The sequence below is a fragment of the Acomys minous genome (assembly GCF_964271855.1).
Source record: "Acomys minous genome assembly, chromosome: 4".
In the NCBI taxonomy this organism is placed as follows: Eukaryota; Metazoa; Chordata; class Mammalia; order Rodentia; family Muridae; genus Acomys; species Acomys minous.
In genome coordinates this window covers 114,157,629-114,177,085 of record NC_140486.1, presented here as the reverse complement: position 1 = coordinate 114,177,085, position 19,457 = coordinate 114,157,629, and the positions used below count along the sequence as shown (strand labels likewise).

The 19,457-nt window shown below is 49.0% G+C and overlaps 1 protein-coding gene across 1 annotated transcript in view; it reads left to right on the top strand.

Annotated features, from left to right (window-relative positions):
- Window positions 1–19,457, top strand: part of DRC11 (dynein regulatory complex subunit 11) — a 113,546-nt gene that overhangs the window by 72,620 nt on the left and 21,469 nt on the right. Inside the window, exons 13-15 of the mRNA XM_084779500.1 lie at window positions 1,195–1,277; window positions 8,753–8,860; window positions 12,410–12,609. Coding sequence (XP_084635626.1) covers window positions 1,195–1,277; window positions 8,753–8,860; window positions 12,410–12,609 — 391 coding nt within the window. The remainder of the gene's footprint in view (window positions 1–1,194; window positions 1,278–8,752; window positions 8,861–12,409; window positions 12,610–19,457) is intronic.

The following is a 19,457-nucleotide window of genomic DNA, read 5'->3' as shown; positions in this document are numbered from 1 at the left end:
ATACCTTCACCATGTAAGAGAATTTTTTCAATTTCATGTTAATATTTTATGCCTAGTTACACGTTTATATTAAACATATATTCCTGTGAAAATGCTACACTCAGTACTCCTGTGACAGCATTCGGTACTTCTGTGACAGCATTGGGGTACTGTCACTCCCAACCATCATAGCAATCAAGCCTTCCTCAACTGTCAGCAGAGGGCAGGATATCTGGCATATAACTGGCAAATATAGATCCAGTCAACTGAGGCGTGGGGCCTCTGAACTAAACCATCCTGGTTTAACATTCTTGGGTCTTTTTAATCATTTTAATCACGCTCATTCAGATCAATGTACAGTGAGAAAACTTCTTAAATACAGTTGTGGTTTTTTTTACTTCCAACATGAAAAAATGCAAGAATAGGATGGAAGGATAGGAAAAAAAAAAAAAGAATGTTAAACTATCCCATAGGGTCAAGTTGAATGATTCTCAAGCTGAACCTACTGCATTTCTGTAAACAAAACCCCAGCTAATATCACTGGGGAGTTCATCCACTAAGCAGAACCCTGTGTCTATCATCTTCAGCTGTTATAAATTATCCGTGTCCTGGCAGTATGCCCCTCTTTGAGAAGTGTGTTGCTGTTGTTGTTGTTGTTTAGGCATGTATATCCAGCACAGAGCACATGCACGTACACACGCACACACACACACACACACACAGAGAGAGAGACAGAGACAAAGAGAGAGAGACAGAAAGAGAGGAGAGAGAGAGAACTATCTCTAGTACAAGCCACCCTTGCTCCTTGTAGATGTGAAACCCCTATACTATCAAGTTGAAAAGAAACAGAAGCTTCCCGAAGGCTAATGATCTACAGCTCGCAGATTCTAACTGAATATAACATTCTAGGCCCATTGTATTACTGTCATCGGGTAATTTCTAATTCACATCTGGACCATCACAAAGACTAATAGTGTCATAGTTGGTCTCAGACGCCCACAAATATAACTCTTAGTAATGGGAAATACCCAGTATCTACACGGTTGGCTGCAAATACTGTTTTCAAAAAGCCTAATTTATCCCCAAATTGAAGAAATATTTCAGAAAGGCATTTCTTTGCATAAATGAAAGCATACTTCAGAGCAGTTGAGGTCTGAGTTCTTGAGCGTTAGTGTGTGCTTGATGACAATGACAATGAATGTGCTTCGTCCCCAGGACCATCGAGTCCCTGTACAAGGAGCTGGTTGAAGAAGGCTTGCTGATCCAGGCCCTGAAGGTCAACCTCTCTGACTACATTGGTAAAGTACCCAGAACAGTGCATGGCTCTGTCACGTGGCACTCCGTGGGGGCTGGAAAAGCATTTCATTTGTGTCTCTTTTCAAACAGAAGCGTGGTCACAGTGGCTGCTTGCAAATTGGTTTTTAACAACCTGAGTGGGTGCCGTGACCAAAGGGGCTCCCTGAATAAAATCAGTCCCTTAAAATGGCAGAAGCGCATTAGCAGGTCTCCTCAGCCAGCTCTTCCTGGCACGACCTGAGGTGGAGAAATGAATGGTTCGTGCGTTGGTGTCGAGACACTTTGCCCCTGAAGCTTCCATGGCCACAAACCTCTCACAGGGTGATCTTCCCAGAGGACTTCTAGGGGTTGGGGGGATGGTCAGAAGAGTTGAGAAGAGTGAGGTGGGGCAGGTGTAACTACAGCCTTCAACTAAGGGTTTATGTTGATTTTTAAATTTAAAAATGTATCTCTGCTGACCTAAGAGCATGCTCACTGAAACTACTCACAATTCTGCACCTGGCGGGACAAGGTGTGCTTACTCTGGTGAAGAAAACATCTCTTGTGGTCAAGGACAGTCTCCAACAGAACCACAAAGAGCAGTCACACTCAGAAAAATCAAACACCAATCCAAACGCTGTCACTGATGTGTACTCAGTGCGCAGTCTCCACCTGTCCTGAACGGGTTCTTAACTGTTTTTCTTCCTCAGTCCCAAATCCCATTGTGGGTGTGCTCGAAGTATAGACCTCTACTCCCCTGCCAGCCCCTCTGTCTTGATCACCGTCACTTCTGTCTTAGTTAACTTTCTTTTGCTGTGACAAACACCACAACAAAAAGCACCTTAAGGAGAAAAGGGGTTATTTGACTTACAAGTCAAGGTCACAGACCATCACTGGTGGAAGTCAGGGCAGGAACTCAAGACAGGGACCTGAAAGCAGGACCCAGTGGAGAGGCCACAGAGGAGTGCTGCCAACTGTCTTGCTCCCTGTAGTTTGCTTGGCCTGCTTTTTATACAATCCATGACCACCTGCCCAGAAGTGGTACCACCCACCGTAGCTTGGCCCTCCCACGTCAATTGCTAATCAAGAAAACGACCTACAGGCTTTCGGGATGGAGGCATTTTCCCATTTGAGGTTTACTCTCTCTAGCTGTGTCAAGTTGACACAAGCAAACCTAAGCACGCCTACTGCTCTGAGACTTCCCCTTCCCGAAGATTCTGGGTTGTTTTCCGATCCCTACGTTGGGTTTCGTCCTGGCTAAATGTTTTTGGCAGGAAAACTACATGCATAAGTGTGTCCTCAGGTCTCCCACTGGAAGTACGCGGAACCTCTTTGTCGCACCTGGTGGCATTTAAGTCGGACTGTGTGGTGAAGGCACGGTCCCCGGCGTCTCCCTTGGAAGTTTCCTCTTTCCCTTTGCAGATGGTGAACAGTGTCTGGCTTCAGAGGTTCTAACAAGCCATCTTTCACGCAAACACCTGAGGATCTACTGGTGACTTTTGCCACCCAGATACCCTTGCCTCTTCATCTCTCAGCTTATAGGACAGGCCTGTGTGCTCAGGCAAGCCTCACGCAACCTTCACTCGTTCAGGAGTTGAGCTTGGTTTCATGAGTTTTAGTTACGGGCTCCTCTCGTGTGTTCTATGGTCTTGCATGTATCTGTGCAAGTATGTGCACAGGCGTGGTGGAGAGCCTACATTGGACTCTGGTGTCTCACACTGTTGCCCTCCACCTTATTTTTTTTGTTTTTGAGTTAGGGTCTCACATTGAACTTGGTGCTCACAGCTGTGGCTGGCTAGATAACGACCTCCCCACATCTTCCTGTTGCTGCCTCCCCAGCACTGAGGTGGCAAGTGCGCAGCTCTAAGCCTTCCCAAACTCAATCCCTCACGCTTGCTCGGCAAGCGCTATGCCCTCTGTGCCATATCCCCAGGCCTGGTTTCCTTCACCTCCCTTAATTCAACTCAGTCCTCTCAGTAGAGCCGGACAACATAGGAAGCTATTTTACAGCCCAGTCCTTCACTCCCCGGCCTCTGGTTGGGCATAGACCGGCCACCCAGATGGTGGGGGCTTTGGATAGCACTTTGATATGGCTCATTACCTCCCTGGATCCATTTCTGGGGAGTTGTGATGAAGTAAGTGTGAGGTAATCCTAAGCACGCCACTCACCACTGGAAAGAACTTTGTTCTCCGCCTCACTCAGGCAGTTCATATCTGGTCTTCTCACGCAGACAGGGTAAAAAAATGATCAGCTCCCTCTTGTCCTCTGGATCACTGGTTTTGATGTTCTTTTTTTGTTTTGTTGTTGTTGTTGTTTGTTTGTTTGTTTGTTTGTTTTAGCATTTTAGCACAGAAGTGCACATACACCCCCAGCTGGCCCTGGGTGACTCATGTCCTGTGAAAGACACCTTCTCAGCACTCTGATTTTCCTGTGTGTAGACAGGAGGGCAAGTATGTGAGCCAGGTCTCCAGGACTCTTCCTCCAAGTGGGAGAGAGCAAGGACTTCATACCTAGCAAGCTAGACACCCCACACGTTTCAAAGATCAGGGATGTGATGCAGGTCCAGCAAGTGAGTGTTCAACAATGCCAGGACCTTAAGTCAGCTTTTAGGGCCCTGTGGTTTGCACCTCCTTCCCAATTTTAGCTCCTTTAAAATTCCAGGTGTCCTCTCCACCACAGCAGGTCAGGGCTGCTCTCCACATTCCCAGCTCTGCTCCTGCCCAGATGCTTGGCTCCAAGCACTGGTCGTATGCCCAGAAGGCCAGCAGCAGGTCACTGACCGGATCTCAGGCACACAAGAAAAACAAAAAACAAAAAACAATCTACTTTAGCTTTGCAACCACTGCATGGCCTATGCTGTTCAAACACACTCACTTTGAAGAGCCTATAGCCTGCCCCTAGGGAGCAGCAAGCGTCCAGACTCACATGCAAAGTATCCTGGGTACGAATCCCGTGCAGACTCCTTTGCCACATTGTTAAGGCTGGACGTCCAGTGCTTGGGGACCCTTGACCAGGATTGGCAAGGCTGCTCTACTCCAGCCTTCCAGAATCCCTGTCCCCTGGATCTTCCAATGCTTCCATTTCTTCTACGTGCAACGGAAATGCCAACCACGGCAGCCTCGATGAATGGATGTCAACACCGAGTGAGTCACACCCCGAGTCCTCAGCCCCTAGTAACTGCTGCTCCTGCTATCCCTCTGCCAATGCTGTTGTCACCTTCATTGGTGGCCTCGGGGTGTTGCCATGAGAAGGGCCTCTGTCCTGGGGTGTCCTGTGTTCCCATCCCACTCCTACATCACTTCTACTCAGAGCACCCAGAGAGCCGGTCACCTCCAAACAACTCAAGATGCTCCCGAGTGATCTTGGCACGGCATGGCTCCTCAGCTGCTACGCTTGATGAGAAATGGACCAAAGCCCTCTTAATGCTGATCACATTCTCCTCGGTGCTCATCACCTCTGCTAAAGCTTGGAAGATTCCACGAGCTTCCAAAACTCCACTCCTAGAGCTGTGGGGTATGCCAGCACTGCACACAGGCAGGATCTTGCAACAGAGTTCACCCTGAGGTGTCCTTTGGGTCACTTGATATTTGTACTCTTTTTGGTAACTGAGGAGCTCACGCCAAACACAAACACAGTTCTCCAACATTTCCAGAAGTTTTTGATGTGCATCATTATGGCTGGGCTTTAACTCTGTAGCTGTGTAACACCAGGCTTGTCCATAGAACCACAAGCAGTCCCCACCAGGCAACACAAGCACTGAGTTGTAGTTGGTTAATATGGCCAATGTGTGATGTGCCAAGGAGTGCTGTTTATGTTCATAGACCCTCCTGTGTGCTGTCCCTGAAGGATTTTTTTTTTTTTTTAAGAAACTAGGTTACTGGCTAGGGAGATGGGTCAGTCAGTAAAATGCTTGCTGTGCAAACGTAAGGATCAGAGTTCTATCCCCGGAACCTGTAGAGAACAAGCCAAGTGTGGTGGTGCCTCCTAGCGCAGGGAAAAGCAGAGACAGGCCAATAAGCCTAGCCTACCTACTGAGCTCCAGGCCAATGAGAGATCCTGTCTCAAAGCCAAGGTAAGGAACTGAGGAATGGCAAGGATTGATAAACCACTTCCTTCTTCATTCCTTTCTTGTTGCTATATTGAAGAGAAGGGAAATACAAGTGGCTGGTCTTGTTTTTATTCCCAGGATCCTTTGTGTTTCTGGTTGCTCTTCACTGGGCTCTTCCGTGCTGCTTCTCTGTGTTCTGGTCACTCTGCGCCTGTGTGGCATGGCTGTCTCCACAGGGACAGCAAGCCTGGCAGCTTAAACAGTAGGCATGGACCGACTCGAAGTTCTGCAGACTAGAAATCCAAGGTTGACATGTGGTGGGGTGGGCGCCTTCTGAGGCTGTGAGGAAAGCACTTGCTGAGTCTCCTCCACTCCGGATGGCCACTCCCGCGTCTGCTGTCACTTGGTGTGTGGATGCTTCACCCCTTTTGCGCCCTCATCTTTGGGTCCTATTCTCCCTCTTGGTGTGTCTTTCTCTATATCCAACTTTCCCTTTCCTATAAGGACAGGAATCTTGTTCATTTTCAAGCACCTGGTGGTCCCACTGTCTAAATGCATCTCCGCAGATCCTCTTTCCAGGGGAGGTCACATGGTGAAAAGCTGAACTTAGACCCCAGTGCACAGACTGTACCAGAGCTCAGTGCATCCCCTGTCTGCCTACCTGTCTGTCTGTCTGTCTGTCTGTCTGTTTGTTTTTTCTTTCAATTGCCCAGCACTTCCTAGCCCGGCTTCACACCCTCTATCTCAAATACCTTCTCTTCTTCTTTCATCTTTTCCTCTCCCTTCTGGAAGACCTGGTGCTTGTGCAGGGCATCCAGAACTTTCTGTGCTCTGACTTTATCGATGGGATGGGATAATGGCTCCCATTCTGGGCAGTCATAAAACACGGAGACATACTTTCAGAATGAGGCTCGTAGCTTGGCAAACAGCCCGGGCCAGTTGGATCCTTCTCTCTATCAGAACCAACATCCACTAATTTAATTTAATATAATTTGTTTAAGTAAAATCTGCTAGGTTCCAGAAAATATGGTCCGCCTGGATATGAATATGGATTTGCATAAGCAAGAAAATTGAGGTCACTTTCACAGCCCCTCTAATGTCATGTTTACTGGCAGTAAGCATCAGATTTAACGGTTGCTACAGGGTCTCTTTCCCTTCTGATGGAGGCTAAATTAACCATTCTGCTATTTATTACCTGCTTGTTAAAATGCAGGAGTCTCTGGATCCGTGATGGAAGTGGCCACTATCATTCATTCCGCCAGCCAATGCTGTCGTCCTTGCCAAGGACTTCTCTTTCTAATGCTGAGGATTTGGAAGGCTGCCCTGCGCAAGACAGCAGCAGCCAGTCTCTTGACTTTAAGCTCTAATTTTCCTCACGTTTGGAAATGTTATAAGCACTGGGTGCCTTTGGTATTTCTCACAGGAATGTGCTCCTTGCATCTGTCACACACACACACACACACACACACACACACACACACACACACACTGGGGTCAGTGAGCACCTCAAGTAGGAAAGAAGGCATGGCAGGGTGTGGGGGAGTGATTGGGGGGAGGGGAGGACAATCAAATGCCCTGCCTCATTCTGGGAGTATTTTCACTACACATTCAGAAACAGATCACGGGAATCATAGCAGTACATAAAGGTCCATCCTTGTGACAAATGGAGACAGCCAAACTAATTTTCTTGGTGACCTTATCTAAATGAGTTAGAAAATAACACTTCAGATTTATGGCCAGTTACAATTAAGCCCTTTGATATCTTTAATTAAACCTGTAGAGATTTATTTCCACATTATTCCTTTGGTAACCCTTTAAAAAGGATAAAAATGTAAATTAATATTACCCTCAACAGGAGATGTTTCTATTTATCCTGAATTAGACTCAGACCCTTTCTTTCACATTGCACTGCTCGGATACACGTTCAACATGGACCTTAAATAATTTGTTGTGGATCTTTCTGACAGTGTTAAACATGATCTTTTAGAGGCTAAAGAAAAACCTGCAACATTTTACCTTCTTTGTATGTCACTCAGAACTTTATCTCACTTCACACAACCAAATACTTTGTGTGTGTGTGTGTGTGTGTGTGTGTGTGTGTGTGTGTGTGTGTGTGTGTGACTCTGAACGACAATGCTGAGGATCAAACCTGGGGCCTGGTACCTGTTAAGCAGCTGGGGGTTTTTATTTGTTTTGTTTTGTTTTTCATGGGAGATGATTGTAACAGTTAATGCTATTTGCCTTGTATTTCATCTGGTATACATATGTTTTCTTGCCTAGTTTCTCTTCAAACCTTATCTAAGAAAAGATGCCATGGGTTCATTCTGTGGCTGTGATTTTTTTTTTTTTATTAAAAAACCCTCTGACAAAAAGCTACTTGGGGAGAAAGAGATTATGTGGTTTACACTTGCAGGCCACAGTTCATCACTGACAGAAGTCAGGGCAGGAACTCAAAGCAGGAACCACTCATGGAGGAACACTGCTGGCTAGTCGCCCTCCTGGCTTTTGTTCACTTACTCACCCACGCTTAGCTACCTTTCTTATACAGCCCAGGGCCACCTGGCTAGGGAATGTGCTGCCCACTGTGGGCTGAGCCTTCCTATGTCAATAATAACCTAGACAGTTCCTGGCCCCACCTGCTGGGGTTCGACTAAAACTCGGGAGGAGAATCAACCTGTATGAAGAAGAGAACACAAGACACAAAGAAATGGGGGCAAGTCTGGATTCTGATCAAACCCCCTTTATTGAAAATTTTCAGAGTTTTTATAGGCACGAGGGCATGGGTATTTATATAAGCGAGGGTTGCTACGGATACCTAACTCTGGAATGCTCCAGCAGGTGTCTACCTTTACAGCTGCTATAATCACAGAAGAGGGAGAAATTCCAGAGAGAAAGGGAAGTTGTAAAAGATCTGGTTAGTCAGGAAAAAGTTCCCGGAACTGCTGCTCACAGGCAGCTGGCCTTTAATCTGATTTTACCAGTAGTAGTCTTACTGGAAAAGCTAGTTTATAGCCAGAAAGGAGTAGCTCTTACTATGAGCTCGAGGATCTTAGAATGACCATCCACCACAATAAACCACAACAGGTGTCTAACTGCCAAACCACGACAGGGTCAGCTGGTTTCTGCTAAGTGACAGACTGCTGGAGAAATAGAGACCTAAAGGTACAGGCTCTGACAAGATGGCTGAACACTGGCCATATGGCCTGCTGTCCCCAACAAGTTCCCCCATCGGTATGTTCACAGTTCAAGCTGATCCGGGCAATCCCTCGAACAAGGCTGTCCTCTCAGATGACTCTAGGCTGTCAAGTTAACAGTTAAATGTGACTAGGACAGGACAGATGTGTCCCTTTAGGCTGGCTCTTCTGTGTTGTGTTTGTGTTCTCTGGCCTCTCATTTTTTCAGATCACCTTGGCTTACCATTCACTCACCCATGTTTCCTTCCTCCCCAGGTGAGTACAGCTACCTGGGGACGACGCTGCGCCAGGTAGCCATAGAGCCCATGCCCTCCCTCCTAGATGTCAAACAGCTCATCACACTGTATGGAATCTTGCCTTTGGGTAAGGGCTGGCCTTCCCTACAAGCTCAGACAGCAGTGTCCCTTCTTGCTTTGATGGTAGTTCCTGTTTGATACCAAAAGGACTTCTCCCTTTCCCAGCTAAGCCCTTTCTCACTTCCAAAGTACATGCCCGGCAGAGCAGGGCATGCTGGAAACTCTTCCATGGTACATGCCCAGCAGAGAAGGGCATGCTGGGAAGAGAGCTTCTGTGCCATCTTTGGGTCTGGTTCGCTTTACAGAAGTTGGCTGGAGAGAAGTGGCCTTTGTGAAGTCGATGCGCTAAGCTCACAGAGCTAAGGGGGCTGTGTGCCCTCACGTACTACCTCCTATGGCTGGGTCCTGGACAAAGAAGGCGCTCTGAAACCAGTGGAATGCCTTCCCTGTGTACCAAGCCCCCTCCCCCACCCAGGCTCCATGATCTCCCCCAAAGTCCCTTCTCACTGCTGATAAAGTTCCATCACAGTTCTTCAGACACAGCTCTAGGGTGTGGCTAGGGATGCAGAAAGGCATGTGGTCCCTTCCTTCCCTCTGTTTGGAGGCTGCCTCAGGAGGGCAGGCCCACGACCGGCAGAGCTCTGCCCACCACTCTGAAACTAGAAACTACTGCTTGTTTCAGCCGCTTCCATAACTCTGTCCCGCTTTGACTTAAGAACTTAAGTCTATTGGCAAGAAAGCCTTAAATCCTGTCCTGACATTACGTCAGGAATAGTAAATGTAATTTGGGGGCAGTATAAATATACATGTGCTGTATTTCATATTGCATCGCATACAAATAGAACATATTGGAGTACATGATTTAATGACAACAAACTCAATATGTAGTATTCACAGGGCCAACTTAATAAAATACATTGAGCCTCACACCTTATTGTAACATAATGGGAGACAGAGAAGCAACGAGCCAGTAGGGTCTATAAGGAACTGGTCCTGCCTGAGTGTCTGCTACAGCTGATCCCTCGGCTAGCAAGTCCCTGGTGTACACGGCTTTCCATTCTGCTTTGAAAGTCTCCCTTCTGGAAGCAGCCGGGCCCCCCTCCCACCGCGCCAATCTCTCCTCACCTCTTTGTGAGGACCCTCCCATCCCCCTACTCTCCCACCCCACCCCACCCCCACCCCACTCCACCTCCAATTCCATGCTGTCATCAACAGCTGCCAAGCCCTCCTGGCCATAAAGTCAGCCGGAGAGTTTGTTCTCCTTAGTTTTATGTCACCTGTCAGGAATGCAGACACAAGGAGGGCAGAAGAGCTGTGTGTGTGTGCAGATAGGCCTCTGGGCGCTTAATCTAAATTTCATGTGTCACCTCCAGCTGCAAGTGAACGCAACCTGGGGAGATGTTGGCACAATTCCTGAAGCTGCTGCTTGCCTCCCCCATCATCATAGGGGAGCCCTCGTATGGGAAGTGGTGTCCTGTTACACAAGGAAAGACACAAGGCCTTAGGGGGCACTGATTGTTCAGATCATGTCAGTCATGGCCACTGGCAGAAGCCCGCACAGGCCAGGTCCCACACCTGGTCACGAAACAAGACCCCATCCTAAGGAACCAGTACTAGGGTTGAAGCTCCCTGGCCCCCTCAGGGTAGCAGAGGAAACCCACAACATGTCCAATCAGGTCCTGGAAGAGGAGGGGAGGGTACGGGGGGGGTGTGTTTTCTTGAGTAGCCGTGGGTCACTGTCGTAAGGAGGTTTGCTTCTATGGTTCCTAACCCTTCAGAGCCCTTAGAGCCACTTATCCTCCTCCATCTCCACGTGGCAGGAGAGTTAGAGAGAGGCAGAATGGGGTTCAGGACCTAGAACGCCAGCCCTCCTGTTACTCTAAAGTCCTGCAGACCTTAGACAGGCGCTACGGCCAAAGCTAGAAGTGTCCCGAATCACTAGGCCACTCCATTCGAGTGACACCTCCTGGGTTCCTGGGTTAGCTGGGCCTGCAGCACAGAGACCGTCCCTGGACCACCCTCTTCACCTCTGAGTGGTCTAAGTGATCCCTCTCTGGAAAAGTGACGCGTCCTGTATGTGCATCTGGCACATCCTCCCCGAGGTCTCCTTGTGTCCCTTGTCCAGATCCCACTCTCCATGCTGTCCTTTCCTTCTGCCAGCCCTTCCCAGGCCTCACCCATGCCTGGTCCTGGCCAGCACCCTTGGCAAACCTACAGTTCCACCTTTCAGACACCATACTACTGTCCCCAGCCTCCCCGCTTGCCCTATCTGTCTGTCCTTGACACCTCACCAATCAAAACGTGCACTGGTCCCTTCAGGCCAGCCTGACTGGTCACTCAGCCTCCACCACTGGGATTCTTTTCACACACTGCTCCTGGGATCCCCTCCTCCAAAGGGCCACATAGATGTCACCTCCTTCCAGGGTCCAGCTGAGGCCCCTAGCTGAATTTTAGCTTCTCCGCCATCTGTGAATCTTGAGGTTCCACAAACCCTTTGCCTCCCACTAGTACATGAGGCTCAGCCCCATCCTGGCTTCCTGTCGCAGGTTCACCTTCTCAGGGCTCAGTTCCCTCCTGACCAGAATCTCTTAGCAGCACATCTCAAGACCTTCCCACTTTTAAAACCCACCCTACTCAGCCACAAGAGTACCCAGGGCTTGCTGGGGCCACACCCAAAGCATCCTTCCATGTCCAAATATGAATGAAAGAGGAATGACTGGCCTCTTTCCCAAAACACACACACACACACACACACACACACACACACACACACACACCCCAGTTCCTTTTCCATCATGGCATCTAGCTGTAGTCTTCACTAACAACAAACAATGCACCCATGTTTATGTCACTGAAAAAAAAATATGGAAAATGGTAAGCAACTAGTCAAGACATAGGTACCCAGAGTCACTGAAAGCAGAGCCCCTTGACGACAGCTATTCCCCTCACCATGGTGCCCAGCACTGAATTCTGTGCATCAGTGCCCGCTGTGTTCTGCTAGCCCCACCCCCACCTCATATTAGAGAACACCTGGCCTGAGGTATAGACTGTGTGGATAAGGACAGGAAGTAGGAACAGTGATAAGTTGCTTGGTTGCCAAGCGCCAGGTGACCTTTGCTCCTGGCAGTCTGGGGCCAGCTCAGGAGGAAGACCTCCAGGCTTTGTCCCTGGCCCTTGGCCTTTCCCTCTGTCTCATATGCTTCAATACGTAGTAGAAAAGAGGGTTCCAGGGGGAAATGAGCATGTCTTAGCCGGCCTCACTGTCCGTCTCTCTACATTCCGTTCCCAAGCTGTCAGAGGATTTAGTGAGGCTGTTGACAGACAGAGAAGCCCCACAACCACCACCCAAAAAAAAAAAGTCCTGAATAAGCTATTGCAGGAATGTTCTTTAAAATTACAAGTCTAGAAAAATGCAGGACCAGGGAAGAAAAGCTAGTCTGGAGGACCCCAGAGGCCACTGGGGCAGAAGGCGAGCCTTGGGCTTGACACGATTTCCACGTATTCACCGTGGCCTTAGAGACCCCTCACACAACGCACCCACAGTCCGAGGCAGCCTAGCATAAGGGCTCTGCTTTTCTTGGCAGTGCTCAACAGCACTGGCCTCTGCCTTTTCCAGGGTCCGCAGAAGTGCACGAGAAAGCTCCCTTGGTGAAGTCGCTGCTGTTGGCTGGTCCCTCAGGGGTAGGGAAGAAAATGCTGGTCCACGCCATCTGCACGGAAACAGGGGCTAATCTCTTCAACCTGTCTGCCTCAAACATCGCCGGCAAGTACCCTGGCAAAAATGGCATGCAGATGATGCTCCACTTGGTGTTCAAGGTACGTGCTGTGGCTCTCTCCTCCCTCGCCCAAAGGACACCCGGTTCCTGCAGGCCACTTCGCTAGACCAGCAGACACCGCTGTGGTGAACTCCGTTTCCATCCTCCCATAAGTTTACTCATTGTCACATCTGGCTGAGCACCGCGCAATTAGAAACAGCTTCTTTGGAGCCTAAACGCCCTACTGTGCGGCCACAGGGTTCCTTGCTGAGATGCCTGTATGTCTCCTGGAAAATCAAACCCACGTTCTCCTTCCTCAGCTCCTCTCACGGCCCCCATCAGCAGCTTGTATTGCTTCCCATGTGGTATAAATTAACAACACCCCATTACTCTCTGCACGCTGGCTCTTCCAGCAGGTCTGAAGGAGGAACCTGCAGAGAGCTAAGCCCAGCACAGGCAAGGATGACACAGGGGTCACAGACGGCAGCTCAGACGACCAAATGCACTGCCAGCTCTGTGACCTTAGTTAAGTTCTTATCCGCTCCTCTGGATCCCATCTCCAGGAGGAACGACTCTTAAAGAACTCAGATACAAATCTTCTATATGTGATATGAAGATTTACAAGATGTAATTTCCATCTGGCTGAGTACCTCGAGGTTATCCCCGTGCTGGTCAACCCTCCTTTAGTTTGTTACAATGTCAGCTTTGACTATAGAAACAAACGTGGCTGCATACACTATCCAGGCTGGGCACTGTGCTGACAGTGTCTTCTCAGAGCTCTAAAGTATGGGGATGGGAGTGTCAATGGAACAGGAATAGAAGTGGGTCCCTCTTAGGGATATTGATTCAGTATATCTAGACAGTGATGGCAGCAGTGGGCTCTGTTCCCTCAGCCACGTCTCACCATCAGGCCCTAAAGAACATCACTCCCCCTTCTTTCATGATTGTCACAAAGGAACCCTATGGCACAACACCAGTAACAGGTGCCTATCCGGTGTGCTCTGCTCATATGAGCAAAAGATCTCCTCAGGACCTTGCCTGCTTTGTGTGGCTGGATGGGTGAGTGGGTGTGGTTTTGTTGGCATGTATGGGATGCACTTGTGTACGTAGGGGTAAGCATGCAGGTGCGTGAGAGTGCATTCCAAAGCCAGGCCAACCTTAGCTGTCATTCTTCAGATACCATCCATCTCATTTTAGGAGGCATGGCCTCTCACTGGCCTGGACTCACCAGGTAGGCTGGGTAGGCCGGCCAGCAAGCACCAGAGACCCGCCTGTCTCTACCTCCACAGCCTTGGAATTAGAAGCACACACCAATGCCTAGCTGTCTTAAGTGGGTGCTGACCAGCGATCAAACCTGGGTCTTCATGTTTGTTTAGCAAGCACTTTACCAGCTGAGCCATCTCGCCACCCTCCTCACCGCTTACCTTCCATAGGACATTGGCTTCAGGGTTTGTTAGAATTATTTCTATATCCTGGATACAAGTCTTCATCACACATGAACTGTGAGCACCAGCATTTCCCAAGCATCTCAACTGTCAACTTGACCTAACATAGAATCACCAGGAAGAGAGTCTCAAGGAGGAACCATCTAGATCAGGCTGGCCTGTGGGGATTGTCTTGTTAGTTGACATAGGAAGTTATAGTGCATTGTGGGCAGCAACATTTACTAGGCAGGCGATGGTGAACTGTGCAAGAATAAAGAAATCAATCTGAACACGAGCAAGCAAGAAAGCAGCATGCATTCACTCCCCTCTGCTCTTTACTGTCAATGTAACATAATGAGCTGTTTGAAGTTTCGTCCTTGACTTTCCTGCTATGATAGACAGCCATCTAGAAACCTAAGCTAAATAAATTTTTCCTATGCTATGTTGCTTCCACCACCACCCCACTCGTGTTGAAGCTGATGTCTAAACCAGCAGCCTTTTTCTTGCTAAGTAAGCACTTGACCCCTGGAGCTAAACCTCAACACCCCACCTGTGGTAGTGGTGCATGCCTTTAATCCCTGCACCTGGGAGGCAGCCGCAGGAAGATCTCTGTGAGTTCGGGGCCACTCTAGTCTACAGAGTGAGTTCCCAGACAGCCAAGGCTATACAGAAAAACCCTGTCTCAAAAAACAAAACAAAACAAAACAACAATAAGCCCCAACTCCCCACTTGCAATGTTGCTTTTAGTCTGGATATTTTATCACAGCAACAGATATAAAACTAGGACCATATTCACTCCTCACCACAGCCTATGACTTGGCTGGGTCATGGTGCTGCTGTGTGACACCCCCCACCACCAAAGTCCAGCTGGAGCCTCCATGTTTCATAACCTGAGTTATGAATTCACAGCTTGTGCCTGGATCTCTTTACTCCCCACAAGGCTCCGGCTGTGACTCTGGGCACAGCCAGTGACCTGACCATTGTTTCACTTCTAGGAAAGTGAGGACCCTTGTCTTGATAATAGATAAGCAATCCTCTCACTAGAATCATCACCACCCGACATTATGTGGACAGGAAATGCTAGATGTCAGGATATTAAAATGTAGAACAACACATCATCCACCTAGACCCCTCGGTTGTGGCGCCTGACACACACCTCATTAAGTTTCACCTTTCTTGTGTATGTAGCTGATTAATGAAAGTCTCAGAAAGCTCGGGAGTGGGAGTCATTCAATTAAAGATTGCTCCAAGAGGCCACTGTGCCCCCGGGAATGACTGACAGGGCCGCTATCTGCATTTAATTAACCAGTGAAAGGCAGGATTAGGAGCTTGCTTAGGGAAGTCAAGGGCAGGTTGCTGGAGGGTGTGGCTCACCAGGACCCAGAAAGCTGGAGGGTATCCACACTATGGAAGGTAGGACCCAGGTCATAGGCTCAAGGGCAGCAAGGCTGGCTCTGTGGGGTTTGCTGGAGGTGAACAACAGCAGAACAGCAGGATCTGATTACCCAGCATGCCTCATGTGACTAATCTGTATGCCAGAATTAATCTTTGAAGAGAAGCTGCAAGCGCTGGGAACGTGCTTATGCTCTCACTGCCAGCTGGGGGTGCTCAGTCTCCTGCACCACCCTAAAAACTGGGTGGAAAAAAAAAACTTCTGATTTGCTTCACAACCGTAGAGTCAAGTCCATTCTGTCACCCTTGCTTCTTAAGGATTCTTGGGCTTTACACAGAATAGCAGGGTAAGGGGTTTCTTTAAGGCATGTTCTGTGTCAATGGGGACACCTGTTATTTCAGATTCTCTGTCCAATTGGGGACATCTTGTCCCAGATGAAGAAAAGAAGATATTGCCTTTAGGAAATGTTAGGAATTATTCATCCAGATCAAGTAAACTTTCACCGTCCCTCCAGCTCCTGGTGTAGACAGGGAGAATTGAGACAGCAGGAGCTGAGGAGAGAAGTGAGAAGACACAGGGACAACATTTTTTTTCTCAAGGAACCAAGGGAAAGCTGAGGGGACAGAAGGGAGGAGAGAGACATGGGGAGGCTCTAAGAAGGACCCAGCCCTGCAGATGCCTTGATCTCAGACTTGCAGCCCCGAGAATATATAACAATACATTTCTGTTTTTAAGCAGACAGACAGACAGGTAGACAGACAGACAGACACAGATCAATTTGTTGATTCAACATATGATGGATACTGAGTAAGTACGCATGAGCAGCAGGGACATTTCCCAGGATGCCACGGGCACCCTCTTTGGATTCTTATGACAGTAAGTCAGAGGTAGAGGTACCAAAGGGACTTTTGGATACGTCTAACCAGCAGCGAGGCGCACACAAAGGAGTTATACCTACTGTCCTTTTTCATTATGCCCAAATCCAATAAAGTGAGAAGCCATGCCCCTATTTTACAGATAGGAAAACTGAGACTCAGAAGAACCAGAGGCTGGAATCTAGACTTAAGGCCAGGCCAGGCCTGACTCCAAAGCCATGGTGTTGGCTGCAGAGGGACCCCTGGTGGGACAGGACCCTTAGGCCAAAGCATCAGCTGGGACCATTCCAGCTGTGGACACCCCTTGGACTTGCTCCCATGGGATCCCCATCTTCCTACACTCTCTGCTTGGTCCTCCCTCTTCCCTCTTTTCATAAGAAAGATCCTGACCCTTCAAGCTTCTCCTTAGAGACTCAAGGGAAATCAGAGCTCAAACAGCAAGCCAAGCAGAACCCACCAGCCTGCATCTCAACCCAGGGGAGATGCTGGCTCTTTCCGGATGACCCAAGTCTCTTTTCTTCCTCCTTCTGCACAGTGACCCAGCCAAGGGCCAGCAGAGGAAGTGAAGTCTTAGGACAAGAAGGCTAAGATGGCTGCTCTGCTCGGGGGTGGAGTCAGGGCCACATCTAGGTCATGCAGCCGGCAAGCAAAGGATGCCCAAAGCTCTTGTGCCCTGTTCCTTCCCTGGGAGAGGACCCTGCCCAGATGTGCTGCTGTCCAAGACTTCTGCCAGAGTCCCAAGAGGATCCCCACAGCTCTTGGGGATAAGGACTCTGATGAATAACTCCAAGACACTGCTGTTGTCTTGTGAAGAATGTGGCACGCATGTGATACAGGAGACACCTGACCTCAAGGCGGAGCTAACGAAATGAAGAAAGGAAGGGGGTCCCTGGGAAGATGGCTTGGTCAGTACAGTGCTTGCCAAGCACTGTGGAAACTTACATTCCATCCCGAGCACCCATAGAAAAAAACAGCTGTGGCCATCCCAGTGCTGGCAAGGTGTAGATAGGAGGATGTCTGGGGCTTGCTGGGCTGCCCAGCTTAGCCTCATCAGCAAGCCCCAGGTACCACTGAGAAGCCTTGTCTCAAAAGACGAAGACCATGAACCCAGGGAAGGACATGGAAGGTTGATCATCACACACACACACACACACACACACACACACACACACACACACGGGGGGGGGGGTGGAAGGAGAACTGGGAAGAGAGAAGAGGGGAACAGAAATTACTGGCTAGACATAGCACTGTGTGAAAATCAGGAGGCCTGGACAGTGAGCATCAATCCTAAAAGGGTGTCTGTATGAAGGCCAAGGTCATCTTCCACAGTGTGATGAAGGCAGTTTCAAATTGAGGGATGAGGTGCAAGAGGATCCCCAAATCCTGCACATGTACTTTGTGTGTAGTAGTTTTCCACCAACAGCAGGTTTAAGCAGTGTGTGGAGGGTTCACTGTACTCTTACACACACACACACACACACACACACACACACACACACACAGAGTCCCCACCACCAGCATCATCGCAAAGTGTTCATATGCTGTGGTCCAGTACCCACAATGCCATGTCACCATCAGTACAAGGCCATATTTCCTCATCGCTTTCAGCGGTGGGCATCTGGGTAGCCAGCAAGAGCTCCGCCTTGTCTTCCACTATCGGAGCCTTCAGCATTTAGTCCTGGGAGGGCAGAGTCAATGAAGAGAACATCCAGAGAGGAGCCCGGATGGAACCATGTGGAAAAGTCCACCCCAAATGGAAGACATAATAGCTTGGAAAAAATGAAAAAAGAAAATAAAAGAATGATAATAACCCTTGGCCACAGAGCCACGTAGCTGTGGCTGGTGCAAGAGGATGGAAACAAAATGGCCAGCTTTTCCGTGGAGGTACTAGTTTTAACTGCCCTCCAAGGACAAGTAGAGCTCCCAAGAGAGAGAGAGAGAAATCATCGGACTGTGGGCCCCTGCACTGGCAGCAGGGTGTGAAGGAACACGCTGTGGACTGAAGTCCCTGAGTACAGGATGGTAGGCTGCTGATATTGTATATGGGTTGGGGGAGGCGGTGACGTGTGACCAGGCTTGGACAGGATGTTTCTCCACCCTGGAAACACTTAGGGGGAAGATGAGGTATTGACTGCAGTTAAACCTGCCCTGGGGAGTTAAGTGTGCCTGAATATATTATATTCATATATTTTATATATATTGTTATTCCCAAGTTTTCCCAGCATTGGTGCAGCCTGGAATGAGCCCGTTGACCCCTGTGTAGAACAGCATGGGCCAGGAGGAGCAGGGCTTCCAGTGTGAAGTCACTGCATGTGTGAGCACAGCACCCCTCCATCTGGGCTCCTTTCCCTTACACACAGTAGCAGCACTGGTCCTGTTCGCCCTGGCCTGCCTCACAGCACACTGCCCATCAGAATGAACAGCCTTTCTTGTGTGTCCCTACATCCCTGCTCATCCAACTCCCTCTCTCCTGCCTCAGTTTACCTCCTTTTCATCAGCTAGGCTCCCGGTTTTAGGATACTTGTGCTCCTCTGTTGCTTATCATTTTCAGCTTCAAAACCGAGTTAGCCTCTTGCTAGAACTTGAAATCGCCTCATTGACTATATAAAATGTAGCGCAGGAAGGCAGCAATTAACAATAGAATGTTAAGATAGTGGGGTGCAGAAGAAAATGCCTTTGCATAGCGTTCAGATAGACCCCCTAGTTAGTAGAGTAAATTTAGAATGTGAACACCCAATAGCCTGAACCCTTCCGCTCCTCTCCAGCAGGGCAGCATCTCACACAGGCCCAGGATACTGCACACGCGAAGGCAGGGAGGGGTCCCCACCACCTAAGGTTCCTTCCGTCCTGCCTAGAGCAGTTCTAGCAGTATCCGTGGAACAAAGAGCAAACGAGTGAAGGAATGAGTACAAATGGACATCATTGCCAGCTGGGTAAACTGAGGCCACAGCATAGAAAGCAGTCCTTGGGGTTTGCTGCTATTTCCCTGAAGTTCTCCACATCCAGTGAAGCGGGACCTTGTGAGAGACAACCCTAGAACATTCAGGGCTCATGTCTGTAACATACATGATGTAAGCATGTTCTAACAGCTGAGCCAGTGGGTCCTGAGGTCTGATGCCTGTGGTGTGCTCCGGAGCTCTCTAAGGCGGTTGAGGCCTCCTTGTTTCCTTGTTTTGACGAAGCGTCTCCAGCTTAGTCTGTACTCGACAGAGGCATT